This window comes from Brachionichthys hirsutus, chromosome 21 (assembly GCF_040956055.1).
Source record: "Brachionichthys hirsutus isolate HB-005 chromosome 21, CSIRO-AGI_Bhir_v1, whole genome shotgun sequence".
NCBI lineage: Eukaryota > Metazoa > Chordata > Actinopteri > Lophiiformes > Brachionichthyidae > Brachionichthys > Brachionichthys hirsutus.
The window spans coordinates 4,413,871-4,430,140 of record NC_090917.1 but is presented as its reverse complement, the minus strand read 5'-3'; the positions used below and the strand labels follow the sequence as shown (position 1 = coordinate 4,430,140).

At 39.6% G+C, this 16,270-nt stretch overlaps 1 protein-coding gene across 1 annotated transcript in view; it reads left to right on the top strand.

Annotated features, from left to right (window-relative positions):
- Positions 1-624: 624 nt before the first annotated feature.
- The window catches only part of LOC137910506 (protocadherin-15-like), an 87,289-nt gene continuing 71,643 nt past the window's right edge, over positions 625-16,270 (top strand). Inside the window, exons 1-6 of the mRNA XM_068754942.1 lie at positions 625-757; positions 8,171-8,185; positions 8,483-8,548; positions 12,200-12,360; positions 12,874-13,029; positions 15,659-15,778. Of these exons, the coding sequence (XP_068611043.1) occupies positions 625-757; positions 8,171-8,185; positions 8,483-8,548; positions 12,200-12,360; positions 12,874-13,029; positions 15,659-15,778 (651 nt within the window). The remainder of the gene's footprint in view (positions 758-8,170; positions 8,186-8,482; positions 8,549-12,199; positions 12,361-12,873; positions 13,030-15,658; positions 15,779-16,270) is intronic.

Genomic DNA, 16,270 nt, shown 5'->3' with positions numbered 1-16,270 from the left:
AGTTAGAAAATCTGGGATGTTGTTGATCTGATATTATATTACTGCACAACATATTTCTTATCCCATTGTCAAACACAGGTTTACGTAATTTTGTGTGTTTTTTAGCTTCCATATTTTCCACCAGAGTAGCCATGCCTGTGAAATGATCATTCACTTTAATGCACAAGCACAACGTTTATCGATCAACGTTTTCACATCTGCAACATTGAGCCGTGAAATACAGCTGCAAATTGCAAATTAAATGCTACCTGACTTTTATATTGTCAGAGCATCCCACCTTAGGGAAGTAATTGAGCGTGCTATCAATATGAAAAGTATGTTTTCACTCAAAGCTTAGTTCTGTGGGAGCAGGACGGGGGCGTGCGTGCAGTTCTGCAACATCAAACTGACTCTATAACTTCTGCTTTGCTTCTCATTGGTAGATGCCACCTTGTGAGTATGCTAAACTGCACTACAGAATTTCCACTGAAGTCCAGGTACCACAGCCATCACGGGAAGAAGGCTACCTGAGAATGACTTCGGTGTTGTGCACGGTGCAGTTAAAAATGAGGTGTGTGCGATGGTGACTGACCTGTGTTTGTGTTTTGCTGTTCCTCCTGTCTGCAGTGGGATGCCTTGTGAAGCATGGTGGTGAAGATGGTTAAAACACACTCAATGGGGCCGCTGTCATGGGGCCGGATCAAACGGTCAAGCGTGATGGGAACAGGAGTCCTTTTTCTGCTGCTGCTTTCTATGTGTTTTGGCCAAGACACAGAAGGTAAAGGCTCTAGATGTGTTCCTTTTCTTATCTTTTTGTCTTTGTTTTTATTTTATAATTCAGAGTTCAATCACGTTTTCTCAGCTAGGATTTTAAATCAGACTATTTCACTTCAAGCATAGTGAGCATTTTAGTCTTTTTCTGTGTGAAAAGTACTTTTTTTTTTGTGACTTTAATGTCCATATGGTTCTGCTACAGTTCTCAGAATTCTGACTTGAGACATATATTTCTCATATTATTATCATAATACTTGCTTTATTCTCAGTAAAATGAATAAATAATGCAGAGATGATCAGCTTATTTCCATCACCAGCTTCACTAACGTCACCAAAACTAGCACATCACACCGTATATATATATATATATATATATATATATATATACTCTGAATTTCCATGAGGCAGGGGGTCATTTTGAGATGTGTTCCAACCCCCTTAGGCAGTTGAAGGAGGAAAATTGCGGTAAGAGTTGGCATCAAAATACAAGAGAGGCTTTGTGGACTCTACAATTAGGGGGTAGGAAATTGTTCAAAATGAGATGGAAAGTAGTGACATAGCAGAAACCTGCAAAAATCCAATATCACTGTCATCAATTATTGAATAGACTGCCATCAAATTTGGTACCTGTCATTAGTCATTGATTAGCTATGACTTGACCCCTTTGCATTGCAATGTGGACGGTACTTTTCTGTGCGTTCTTGGTAGTACATTGGTCAAAGGTGAAATCAAGTTAATCAATTCGAACAGGTGAAGTGAAAACTGCAATTGTCTATGCAGTGCAAGCCATGCCATCTTCAACAATTAACTTTTTACCTTGCGCCATCATTACAGTGATAAATGTGTTTGCCTTCTACAGTAGGATTCCATTTGGCAGGGTGTCTGAGACTCTTGCCCAAACCAATTTCTACTTACTAGCACTTCACTATATTGTCACTCTGAATGGACTCACAGCTATGTAGGTCTCTCTGTATTAAGAAGAAGGATATGAATAAACAGGTAACCTGCAAGGCACAATTTCCACCATCTACCATGAGCAGGAAGAATCTGCTACTAGAGAAACTCACCAGGTTTCCATTCCAATGTAAAATGTCAACACATAATTATGTGTTTTATTTACTTCTACCTTTATATGGAATAGTTACATAAAATGACCTTTTTCTCCTTATCTGGGGTCAGAAAATATGTCTAATCACTACATGGTGATAAAACATGATACAAGATCAATTATGTTAGAATATTAATAATAATAATAATAATAATTTGTTGCACATTCTGTGAATTTCTGTAGAAATAGAGTGTTTGAAATTAAAATTGTGAGAAAGAAACTCAAACTGCACAAACTTGAGAGTTGATTGCCACTTGCTGGTTAAAACATCTTGCAGTCAAAACAGCAACCTTTTAAATGTTTGCATTCGGGACAGGGTATTGTGTTATTGTGTACATCCCTTATGCTTCTGTGTTTGTGAGTGACAAATGTGCTACATTGTATATGTGAATTTTGCCCGTGAGATGTCATGGACTGCAGATTGTTCTGTGCCTATGTCAGCATGTGTCATGTGGCTCTGGGTGTAGTTGCAGTTTTCAAGGTGATGAAGTTTACTTTATCCCTCTTAATCCTGTTTTATTTTTGCTTCTGTCTGCCACATTTGATTGGTCCCCGTCATCCCACGCTTTACCGCCATCTCCGAGGCACACTAGTAGTTTATATTGCTATTTCTTTATATAACTTTGTTTCCAATCTCACATTTATTGTGACTTTTGGTCTGCCATCCTTGCTTCCTCTTGAAGCTCAGTGCCCCTCTTTGTGCTCATGATTTATACATTCCAAATGAAGGACCCCAACTTTTCTTTTCTTTTTTTATTGCACTAAGCCAATAAAATATACCAAAACCTTGAGAATACATGAATTTATACTGAAGAGCCTCTGTCATTATTTGTACCAAATGTATGCAGCCAGACTTCCAGTTTGTAAAGTTTTACAAACCTATATACGTATACAGTATATATATATATATATATTGCATTTTGCTTTCCTTGTCTAAACTTAAATGTTGCTGTGAATCTTGGCACATCGGGTATCACCACAATTCACACAAATTGCATGAAACCATCAGCATAAAGGCATCTGTGCATAAATCAGGGACCAATTCTATACACCAAAAACAGTGTTTCTGTATTACGATGACATTCTGATTTAAGTTGGCCGTTGTTCCAATACTAAATAACAAAAAACCAACAACAAATGTTCACAAAGTTTTATGCCAGGAGCTACTGAACTATATTGCCTACCCTGATAACAAAAATAAATAACTAAAAATAAATTCAGGCAACCACCTTATGGCTTACCACAAGTCATCATATTGTCTTTACACAAAATGGAAAGAAGAATTTTGTTTGTACAGTTGTGTGTGTGAATGGCTATAAAATTGTCTTATATTCCAGAGGGTGCCTTTAAACATAAGCGCGTGATCTCATCTCTTTCAAGAAAAAAAGCAAGAAAGCAAATTCATTCACCCAAAAAAGTCAGACTTTTCCTTTTAAATCTTTCCTTTGCTTTTCAAAATCCAAGCTATGCTAAGCAAAAAGAGCTGCAGCGAGTCCTAAATCTGTTACATGGCTGCCATCAGAGCATTTGGGGGTAAACAAAGAGGTGTTTATGTATTCCAAAATGTGTCCTCAGAACAGCTACCATCAGATTACCACTACCTCTGCCAGCTGTGTTCCACCCTGCAAATGGCTGGAACAGACATGACACCCTAGCCTAGACTGAGAAAGCGTCGGGATAATGGATACGCCAGTATAGAGACAAAGTGGTGATCCCTCCAGCTCTGAGCCTGAGTGTGTGTGCCTGTGTGGCTATACAGTCGGTTCTCTCCAGGGATACATCAATCTAAAACAAGGTCGCACAGTCTCTCCTCTCCAAACTCCTCTTTTTGCATCTCTCTGTTTTTTCTTCCACTCTAGCCACTGCCTGTCCTCCCCTTTTTTCTCATCCCTTGTCCCCCTGTGTAGTCTGCTCCACAATGTCCTCCATGGATGAATGGATCAGATGGGAGATGGATGGATAGATGAATGGATGACGGATGAACGACATACTGGTTGGGTAGGGGTGGACAGGCAGAGAGGAATTAGACCCGGGGGAAAGGTGTGGATTGGTGTACATGCTGATGGAAGCTTGAAATGGATGTTAAAAAAAAAATCTAAATCAATCTTTCTGTCTGCTTCTGAATTTCAACCATTTACTACCCTATCTCTGAATCCTCTCATTTGAAATATCCCTCAGATTATTTTTAGAAGTTTAGAATGTGCACCAGCCAGTCAGTCCAGTTGCAGACGTTTGTATTTTGAAGTCCGAATTGCACCCTGACCTGTGTTTTGAGACCAGACGGGAAGCAGCGTAATGTTAAAATTGATGAAAACAATTACTAGAATTAATATATGTTTTCACTCTTTTAATAATGTGATTTGAATTACTAAATTTTCTCAAAGAGGCTCTGCATACATGATATCAAAAAGACACAATTTGTAATTAACCCCTGCAGAATACCATGGAATATCATCATACTTTTTTTTAGACGCTACCATTGATAGTTTTATATGAAATTAATACAATACATATGGAACTTTACTGTTGCTGGATGGATAATTTTGCTACAAATAACCAGAGCCTGAAAAGCCTTTTTCGTCATGTTCTCAGTGTCGATGTTAAGCTAAACTAATTGGCTGCTGTGTCGTACAGTACAAACATGAGAGTGCCATCCATCTTTCCACCCAACTCTTAGCCATGCAGCAAAATACAACAAGTTCTCAAACAATTTATTTAAGCTTGTTTGTTTGACATGGCCAACATCATTTCACCCGTCTCGCCCCCAGGAGAATACAGAACATCCTAATCATAGCAGCAGGACTGCCTGCTAGGCCTGTCTGGAAATTCATCAGATGAAACGAGTCAATATTTTCAGTGGAAGCAGGCCAGTCTGATGGCTCCAATGCCTGTGGTATTCTTCACTGTCGTTTGAGAAGAAAACATCCTCAGCTTTCCAATGCTGGCTGCCAGTCCATGCCTTCTGATTCTCTGCCACGGATAAAACCTCTGCAGACACACTAGTAATTTCTCATTAGATTATGCATTTTGCAGTCATGATAAAAAAAATGTTTCCCGACGTATTTCCATTTCGTTACTTTCTCTCGAATTTTCTACACATTATTTCCCCACTATATCACATTGCTGTGATACTCTTCGAGACTCAAATGCATGTAAATCCTCAGATTTCTTGCAGAGAATATAACAAATTCAGATAAGCATATCTTAGGCTGGCATAAAAACTGAGAAACAACACGCCTTGGTTTGTCTGAACCGTAACTCTAAAGCTCACTGCTTAAAATCTTGTTTCTCTAATCGGTACAAGACTCCAAGTGTAAAAAAACAACAATTTGAACACAAACATGGGCCTGAGGAATCTCAAACTCTTCCCTTAACATTGTGACATTGAACGTTACATGAATAACATCATGTGCTTGTGTTTTTTGTCGGCAATGTGGTAGGATTTTTGTTCTGTGGTGTCACTTGTTCTGCGTATCCAGTGGTTACCAGCAAAAAAGAAACACACACAAAGGCCAGGTGCTCCACTGAGTCAGAGTGTCAGCATGCATATTTTATGGTAACCCTAGCGTGTCTCAATGTGCACCTGCAGTCTGGCGCACAGGTTTGACTGTGGAAAATGTGTAAAGTGGTGTGAAGGTGCATATGGAGCCGTGTCTTAGAGAAACGACTCCTAAGCAGTGTGTGTGTGTGTGTGTGTGTGTCATGGAGACCATTGGTAAGCTGCTTTTCCTGTATCTACTGAACAACAGTTCTTCAACCCTGTTTTGGGTCTCTGGTGAACGCTGCAGGCTTCAGCTGCAGAGACAGTCACTCCTGTCTGAGTCGACTTTGTTCTTCAAGGGGACATTTTTCTGTTGCCGGGCAACCCATACCTGTTTACTCTTCCGGCCATCTATTCGTGGAAAGGATTTAAATAGTAAATAATCAAAATATTGAACCAGATAGTGTACACTCAGATTTAAATGTGGTGACCCTGGGTGGATGGTAAAATGGATTAAGCTTTGCTCATTGATCACCTGTGATATTGTCTGAATGAAGGGGAGTTATATTGTGTTTTAGTTTTCTTTTTCTACACCTTCAATACTCATTCTGCTTATAAAGCTCTCCAGTGAACTTTTTATCACCGTGATAGAAATCCGGCATTAGAAGGATTTATTTACTTGCTCATGCACAAAGTCATTTTGGTGATTATTTCTTTCCAAAAAACTTAGGCTTGGAGTACGTGTGCATACTTAAAGACAAAAAAGTGAAGGTTCACAGGAAGACAAGTGCATACAGATGAGGGAAGAAATGCATTGGCAGTACAGTCTCAAACACCTGGATGAAAGAGAACACATAGTCCCTTTCATTGAATATATCCGACAAAAAAAGTGTACTTGACTGAAGAAATATGGCTGTGACCTGTTTGAAAGAAGAGCAGATAATTTGCATCTCTATGCAATTCAGTTGTCCTCCCTAGCGGGGTCTTCTTTTGCCTGAGTTGTACAGAGGAGGGAAATGATTTCATGCATGAAATTTAGGACTTAGAAATACCTGGCAAATTAATTAATTTGATCTCCGTGCTTCCATGCAAATACATTAAATTTGTTTAAATTAAACAAAACAATTGTATTTGCATACCTGCTTGAGGTGCGCAGATCCCCCCCCCCCCCCCAAAAAAAAAGTTCAGTTAATTTTGGTATATCATCGTGTTCATCCGTCATCACAGATTAAAATGGGGGGGGGGGGGGCGTGTTTACTGTTTCATCCCATTTATTTTTTATCAATTGAGTGGGAAGTTGGGCTGACGGGTGGCGAGAGGCAGGCAGATGAGAGGAGACCAAGGGGGAGAAACAGACAGAGATGCCCCACAGAGAACAAATGGCTGGTTAGTAATAGATGAGGGGCGTCAGCTTTCATTGAGGAATATGAAGGAAGTCATGCAGGGGATATACATCTGTCACATGCTGCTCACACACACACACACACACACAAACACAGTGGTGTGATGTAACTACCGGTAGTAACTATTGTTCCACAGTAAATGTGCATCTTTTTGCATTGCTGATCTGGGATCTGCCTGTATTAGAGAAAATTGCAGAAGGGTAAAAGGGTCACATACTTGCCGCCGTTGAGACATGGAGTGATGGCCGAAAGCAATCAGACTATGAATGTGACTGGGAAGCTAATGATAATCCAAATCCCACTCATTTGATTAACAACTCTTTTTTTGATTGGTAGCAGAACTTGCACAGAGACAGGAACTAAATGTACAATGTGCAACATAAATGGTACAGACATTAAGTTCGGGTTCTTTATTATCAATAATTGTATTTGCAAATTGTTTAGTGCCAACAGTGTTTTGCTTACAATATTTGGCATCGACAAGAATGCACATGATTACCATTTACTCTCTTGTCAGATAGTTCAGCTGAAACCACTCAGAGACAAGCACATCAAACATAACTACATATGAATCAACAGTCTGACACCTTTGGAAAACATGTAAATAAAGAACATGGGAATTCTCTCAAAGCCTTTTCTATTGATTCACAGTATTGCAGCATTGTCAGGTAGCTAGCATGTTAGCACAACCGCCGCAGTCCACAGCGAATGTGGAATTATAACTTGGAAGGGCAATGAAGCTGAAGTTGCAACAAGATTTCAAATTTCAAGAGTGTTTGTGTTGCCGAAATGTCAATTCACCCACTTGGGAAAGTTCAATAAAGTTGCCCATAGCCCATAGAAGTGAAATAAAATATCAATAAACCCTGAGATGGAGTATGATGCCACACCGTTGTAATGCTTAATTGTGGAGGCAGAGAGCGAGAGCGAGAGAGAGAGAGAGACTTCTTTTTTCCCCAACCATCCTCAAAGGCTTTACAATAATGCTGCTTTTTTTTTGGTGAATGGACAGAATGATAAAGGAAAATTCTTTCATTTCATTTATATTTTTTTCATCTGGATCGGTATATTTTTGGTCACGGTGAGTAGAGCTGGAAAATGGTGTAGCGATAAGCTCTATCAACGTTTGTATTCTGTGCACAACACACACAAACACACACCTCACAACACATTTCTTATTTACTCTGCTCACCCCTTTTTCAAAACTTCAAAACCATTTGCAGCACTTCATGTGTGCCTCCTCTCCACGCCCCTCCACCCCCCCTCTACATGTTATATCTTGCCTTGCATTGCTCTGAAGGTCAATTCTAATCTTTCATGAGTTTCCCTGTGCTTTTTTTCGTCTTCCTTCCTTCCTTCTTTCCTCCCTTCGGCTGCTACCTTCATCCTCTGTACCCCTTCCTGGTGGAGTGTCTCAAACCGCAGACTGGCAATATGAGGGTAAGAACCGTGTTCACTGTGCTAGTTTATGAACCGAGCTAATTGCTGCTCCTTTAGCTCACTTCTTTTTCTGCTACATCTAATGAAATTCTCTTTGCTTACTGGAGAACCAACCTTTCTGTTTCCTGACACTTCAGAGACTTTATCCACTCCACCTCACTTTTACGTACCTTTCAGTAACGCTAAATAACACCCACACACTGTACATTTGAATTCAGGTTTTTCTGAAGTTTTTAACAGTGAGAACCTTGAACACAAAGTTAACTCCACTTTTCTGTTTACTTTTCATCCTAATAGAATGTAAACTGTCTCGAACCGGTCCTCCTGCTACAATTGTTGCCATCGAGGAAGAAAGTCCCAATGGTAATGTGTTCAACTTGTTCATTCTCTCCTGGAATGTTGATCATAATTCAGCTCAATGTCCTTTAATGTGTCCTTTAATGCTCCTTTTTAGGAATGTTAAATGCTGTTAAAAGATCTGCACCCTTCAGCAGCTGTTGATTGGCGTGGCATTTAATCTCATTAATATTCTCATGTTGGAGTCTGATCGCTTTCCTACAAGATAAGACATAAGGTCATTCTATTCAAGCTAAATCAAAAATTATATGAGGATCTTGCATTTGACCATTTAGCTAGGTTATTCACATAGATTGGTGATATTGGTAGAAATAGGCAATTTGTTTAGCTGGAGTTATAGAAATCATGCACATATCCTAGAATGTCTTGAGTTATGAAGGTGAATGAATTCATTTTATGAAGTTTAATAAATTATCAATAATATGATGATACTACTGTCATCATATTTAGTCCTTAAGGGGACATGGTTGAACCATTTTCTTCTTTTTTTCCAGGCATGCCACTTGAAAACTAAATAACCTGCAGGAGTGTGAAGCATGCCATTCTAGTTTAATGTTGTATTTGAATATTGCTAAATAATGTTGTCCCTAAACTGGAAAACTGAGATGCTTATGGATTCAACAAGCCCAAATGCATTCAATATAAATCCTCAAAGCCAGTCAGCCATACTGTGACCTACTGTGACTTCTGGAATAATTGCAGCTTGTTTTTTCTCAAGTGGTCGAACATTATTATTTTCACCAGATCTGTGTCATCAAGTATGAGCAACCTATACTATTCTGCAACAAGTTATGACAAATGAGAGTTTGATGAAGAATACTTTTTACTGATGTCTGATGATCATATGATGAAATTTTATGGGAGAAGAAATGTGAAATTGGTGTGTGTGTGTGATTAATTAATTCTCCTGTCGCTAATCTACAGTCAATTTATCAGTGGCAGGAAAACCTGTCAGAAAAAAGCAAGCATAGCAGCACCTTGCAGAAAAGTACAACCACATCTTACATCTTCATAACTGGAATGAATAGCTGTTAATAGACGACTTAATGATTCCTATTAAGCCTTCCACTTCTTATTTCTCTTAGTTTTCACTTTTACTGTCTTCTTCAGATTAATATTTAATTTGGAATGGTTTACTGGATATGAACATCAGCCTGGAGCTGGTGAGCACATGTAGGACTCCTCTCATTCATATTCAGATTCAATTTCTTACATCATCCTTTCAAAAATAATGACACTCTTATTCGCTAATAAAATATTGAAATGTTGTTTGGTTGCTATATTAATTATACACCAACCCTACTTAGAATGACAGTTTTCTGGCAGATGCTTAACGATGCGTGAATATTGTATGTGCATCAGTAAGATGAAAAGTTCCTTCATGGAAATACCAAATAGTTCATGTCAGTTCTGGGCTATTTTTTTGAGGCGAATGCTGGTTGTAAATATTTAATTTAAATCCCGAGAGGTGTTTGGTGCAAGGCCATACCTCTATCTTGCGGCTACATTTTGGGCCATAGTCTTAAGCTATGTCAATTGCATGGTTGGTCTAGGATTGTGGCGATGCGTTCATTGTGTAGGCAACATTCTGTGTATGTGCCTGCCTGTTTGTGCAGTAACCATCCTAACAGGGCTGTTGAAAATTAATTTATTACTGGGATGTTTGTATGCATAATGTCATGTATTGCTCTTTGGCTGTGAAGTAGTGTTACAGATTTAATAGAGAGTCTTGCTTTAGGGTGATTATGTTTGTGTTGGCAGGGACTTGAGGAAAGGAAAAAAGAGTGAGGGAGGGGTGACAGAGGGTAACAAGATACACATGTTTGGGGTTGTTTCCTCAGGGAGATGTCATAAAAGAAGATATATTGGAATGAGGGAATATGATTGTAAGAATTCCAAGTTAAAAAGTGTTTAGAATGAGTGGATGGTTGTGGGAAGGACAAACACACATAATCATGTGCAAAATGGAACAACAACACTACCCTCCACTTCAGTGGGGGTTTTCACAATATTAGAATGCTCACAATAAGCATTACATGTCTTGCGTATCAGATAAAACATGCAATATAAGCAGATCAAATTGCGTGTTGTTATTAAGCATATTTTCCCTTAACACTATTAGAGTTAAAAATGTGCTCAGCTTCACTAGTATAGCTTAACTACCATATAATGTTTTACAGTGCACAAGGACAAACTAGGTCAAACTTTAACAAGCTTAAGTCGTTGTTGAGGTCACTGATGAAAGTGTCTGACCTCTTTCCCGCTCGTTGTCACACCTGCTCCTCATTCCCTTCGTCATCACGCCTTCTTATCCCTCCCCCTGTCTTCGGTCCTCTGCCAGTTTGTTGTACCTTAGTCACGTTCAAGCAATAGCCTTGTTGTCAAGCCTTTGTTTTTCGGAACTCGCCTTGTGCCTGCTGATTTGGATACCTTTGCTAGTTTGGACTGCCTTTCCGTGTACCGAGCCTTTTTCTGTTGCTCCGCTGTCAGTGTGTGCCTCTGCATCTTGACTCCATGCCATCTTCAGCGTTCTTGACAGTAATAGTGTATAATAGTGTTTAACAGCCCTAAACTCACATAGAGCATGTTTGTGACTGAAATATAACAGATCAGATTGTAAAAAAAAAAAAGCATTTTCATTTCCTCACTGGCATCGAAAACGACAGCAAGAAGTGATTTTAGACTTCTCAGTCTGTGATTCGTGCCTCACTGCCACCATTCATATAAAAATCAGTGTCACCAAATGCAGCTAAGCTAATGAGCTGTAAATATTATATTAATGCCCCATGACAATCCTCATTTTCTTTCCTCTTTATGTTGACACACCTCACCTCCGTCTGCTTCTCAGGCTTCTTTCTACATAATCGACTTCGTTTTTCTTTAACCTTTACCTTCCCTCTGATCTTTGTGCTGCTTCACTTGATCACAGCTTCCACTACTTCTGCCTGTGTGCTTTAACGCAAGGGTCAATTTAATCAGGGGCTGCTGATTGCAGTATTCAGTCACACATCTTATAAAGGAAGGTCACTGTGAAAAGAAGACATTTATATTATCTAGAGTATAAATTAGGCAGTTACACTGGGGTTTAATCTCTCTCCATTCATTCATTCATTTATCTTAGGGGACTTTGCATGGCAGGAGCATTAAACCAGATGAGAGATAGCCAAAAGTTGGTGAAGGATGAAGCTCTTCTGAGTCCCCTTTTCTATCCCGTTTTCCAAATGAAAAAGCCAATTTCATTATTTTACATCACCGAATCAAATAATAGGTTGTCATGGTTTCCGTGGTAGCACAGAAGGCCATGGCCCAATTTATTGCTGGCAGATCACACGTGAAACAATCGAGCATATGCGCATTCACATTGTTGTTTTGTGTTTTCCCCAGCATGTGGAGGGTACGGACGTCAGTAAGGAAACACAATCATGCTTGCCTCCTTCATTATTTAATCATCTGTCACTTATTATTAACATTATCGCTCTCTTTCTTTCTCATATTCTAAAATAAACTTCTTTAATTTACAGTACATGTTCTGTGTAATATAATATGCAGAATAGTTTATTTAATTTGCTTCTTCTATGACTTGTTTGAATAATTCTCCATTCTCCACGTCTCTCTTTAACCCATGGGTTAAGGTTTGTGCTTTTATTGTGTCCTCAGGAACGTTACTGGTGGAGAACATGCAGATAAATGGCGTGGCTGAGGGTCCAGATCGTACCATCGCTCTATCTTTAAGAGATAACTACAATCACTGGGTGATCCTTGACCCTTCTAAACAAGCACTTTACCTTAACAGCACCGGACGGGTTCTGGATAGAGACGTAAGGCAACCGTTTTAGTTTACTCTAGTATTTTTTTTTTATATCATAGTTTCTTCCTTCTCTCACACTCTATTTTGATGGTTATGAATTTTCATGGTTTGACTTCTTGACATACAGAGAGAAGAGTCTGGTCTGTCACCGAGCAGACATGCACCACTGATCTTTTCAGATTCATAGCACATTTAATGTGATGTTTTTTCAGCAGATGGAGATAGTAGCTTTTCAACATCTCGACTCGACTTCTAAGGATAAATGTGCAGAAACACATTTTCAGAGCTTTTTAATATTAGTTTTCAATGCCAGCTAAACTGAAATACCACCAGCCAGCTTTCAAGCAACTCAGCAGATGCTCTTGAAAGGCCGATTTGACATGAAAGTGCCAAACAAGATGCTGTAATTGACTGTGCAATAGCTTCATTTTGTTTTAATTTCTTGTTAATTGTTCATCACTGATGTACATTTGTAGCTTTTCTGTTTAACTCTATATCATATCTCTCTCTCTTCCCCCCACAGCCTCCCTCGTATATTCAGTCCATTGTGGTTCAGGTTCAATGTACCAATGAGCTAGTCGGCACTGTGATTTTACATGAAGTCCGCATCGTTGTTCGAGACCGGAATGACAACTCACCACATTTCCAACAGCCGAGATACTATGTTGCCATCAGTGAGGTAAACACATACACAAACACAAACACACACACATATATATAAATGTGCAAAACCTCACATACGACGGTGCAGGTGTCTTTCATGGTGGTAAACCCAGGATGCAGGAGAGGGCCACAGTCCAGTCCAGAATGAGCACAATAGATCAGTTGTTCTGTGCAGATCTTTTCCCATGCTGCTGTGAGGGTCATGCATGGGTCTGGCAATGCAGCGTTCCGGTCATCTGCATTGCAGTGACCTGAGAACCGTACCCCGATATAGGTGCATACTGCAATATTCTTTAAAATAAAATACAAATATCCACCACATAGGACTGTCAAAGATGTTTTGCTGTCAGACAAACGTTAATGGAAATTACTGCAGGCAGATGCAGGTAGATACACTTTTTGGGACGCCAAGAAGGGAACTAAAATCTGTTTTTTAGAGGCTTCCAAAATTGTCTTGAAGATACCTTTGTGTGTCCTCCAGAGTCTGGGGAAGCAGAATGGAAGTAAAAGAGGTTTAGATTTAAACTAAAGGATACAGGCAGCTTGCTGCCAGCACAGACCCAGGCATACCCTGTAGAATATCTCATTATGCAGTCTTCCACAGGCTGTCCAACTAAATCTGCCTTCTCAGCCTCTCTCTTCCTCTCTTGGCCCATCTCTCTCTTCTCTGTCTCTCTCTTCTCTGTGTTTGTAGCCCCTCCCCCATGCCTCCTCATCTCCACTAGCTCTTCATTATGTCACATTTTCTCAACCTCTCCACCTTTCCTGTGCCACACTCTATATATTTCTGGTTGTCTTTCCTTCTCCTCTGTACCCGCCACCTTTTACAGCTCTCCAGATTCTCATTACTCCTGCTGCAATAATTCCCTCCATTCAGCAACCACCACCGCATTTAGGGGATGCACAGGGAAGGAAAAAATAATACAACCGCAAAACATGATTCCTGGGCCAGGTTGAGGTAGATGTCGCTGAAGAAAAAGTTAATTCATCTATTATTATATTGGCAGTGATTACCATTTGAGTGAAAGTCTATCTACTCATTATGCAGAAAGCTACAGATTAATTCACTTCTATTGACCGCAAAACTCGAATCATGTAATAGAGGATTTAATTTTGCAAGCCTGACTCGCATGAGTATGGCGTCATTCGTCTTTATCTGCATTAAGGCCACTTTTAGTTGTCTATTACTAACAATTATTGAGCTCAAGAAACTGAGGCAGACAGATTAAGAGAAGCACAGTGATTATTTATAAGAAAGTCTGGAACGCAATTCATGAGTTCACTGTGCATGTTTGTGGAGACAAGGTGTTCCTTGTGACTCATTTCGCGAGTTGGCACTGGTGCCTGAGTCATGGCGAAGTTGTTTCATTAGGGCCGCATCCAAAAGTGGCCGAATGACAGCACGAGCTGTGCTGAAGCCCATTGTTGGGTAAGTGGGAGGCAGATAACCCTGTTGACAAGTATAATGCATGACAAATCATTGGTGCAGTAGCTAAATTAATCTTGATTTCAAATGATTTCTAGGCTGTCTCGATATTAGACTTCTGCTTTGACGCCGAGTCAAAGACAATACAGCACAGTGATTTATAGTTGGCAAAGTCCCACTTTTCATCTGCACTCATGAATTTTCAGCATACCTAACATATCTAACCGAATATATTTTGGAATAAGTGGCTTCTTTTAGAGAAGGGAATTGCTTAGCTTGTTGCATTTGTGCATGCAAAATGTTTTGTTAGATAAATGTAAATTTAAATCAATGCTTTTTTCACATTAATAACACCATTAATTTACAGTTTATGCAGTGCACATTCTGAGCTACCGGTGACTATACTATAAATCTTGTACATTCGGAATTATATACACATTCCAGACCCTTATAACTATTATCCAGATTCTAGAGGATCAGAATCAGAATCAGAATTAGAAGGTGTTTATTCCCATTGTCAATGAGGATTCACAGACTAGGATTTTTTATCGGTGAAGTCGTACTACATGTAACAGTAATGACTAAGATACAAAAAACATATAAGTACAGACACATCGCAAAACAGCAGCAGCAGGAGTGGATTCACAGATGTATATTATCAGCAGTAAAACTATCATGGATATCATGCTTGCTAAGATTTTTAAGTTTGTCCCCCCCCCACACACACACATCATAGAAACCATTGCCCTACTTTAATTGAACAATTTGTATTCAGTGGAGAAATGAGGTGTAGCGAATATTCACGATGGCGTCTGAGTGAGCGACTGAGGCACAGACCGTAGATGAACTGCAAGATTGACAAACCGCGCTGCTTGTGTTTTCACTTCCAGAGCAAACAAAAGCATTCAAACTGCTAATTATTATGATCTTCTTTCTCTCGCTCCATCTGAGCACCATAAACATAAAACTTGTTTGTTTTGTGGAGACAGCAGGGAATTAGGATCGTTTATAGCCCACATGTGAATTTTTTTTTTTTTTTCATGTGTCCTTCACTAATCTCTGCCACACATGGACAGTAGTAATCTGTGCTATGCTATCAGAAAGATAAAACCCAATAACACAGGTTATGAGCTGCATTACAAGAGTGGTAGAATATGAAAGTGTGTGCAGATTTGACATTGACAGATTCTGGAATTCTTTGTCACTGTTGGGTTTTCAGCTGACACCGGTAGGAACCACCATCTTCTCTGGTTTCTGGGGGAACAACGGGGCAACAGACATTGATGATGGTCCCAATGGACAGATCGAGTACACAATCCAATACAACCCAAAAGACCCGGTAGGTCATCCATCTGTTATGGTATGCAATGTTCTAAAATTATTCAGGAGATCATCCCGCTGGGAGACACTGGTCTATGGAGAGTGATATTTATCACACAGACATTTTTTTCATTTAGAGATTTAGCAGCTGAGAGAATGGAGAAATTCGGAAGCAAACAGTCAGAGAGCGGAGACCGGGTGAAAATATTATCAGAGTGAGATCCTTTTCAGCGATGCAGGGGTTGTTCAGCTGGAGAGCCAGGAAATAACATGCCACGACAGAGCTATGATCTCTGCCAAGAGAAAAGACCCAGACGCCATGCTACTAGAAACTGAGGAGCTGAAGATATGAACTCCCATGGGCCGAGCAGAGAAAAGACTCTATTGGCCCCCCATCAATTTAGAAACTGTTGAAAAAACTTGGATGAAAAGAAAAAAAACATTCAAGCTTAAAAGCTTATTGAATCTGATTTGTTTCTGTTAGACAATCGCCCATCTCAGCGAAGTCCAT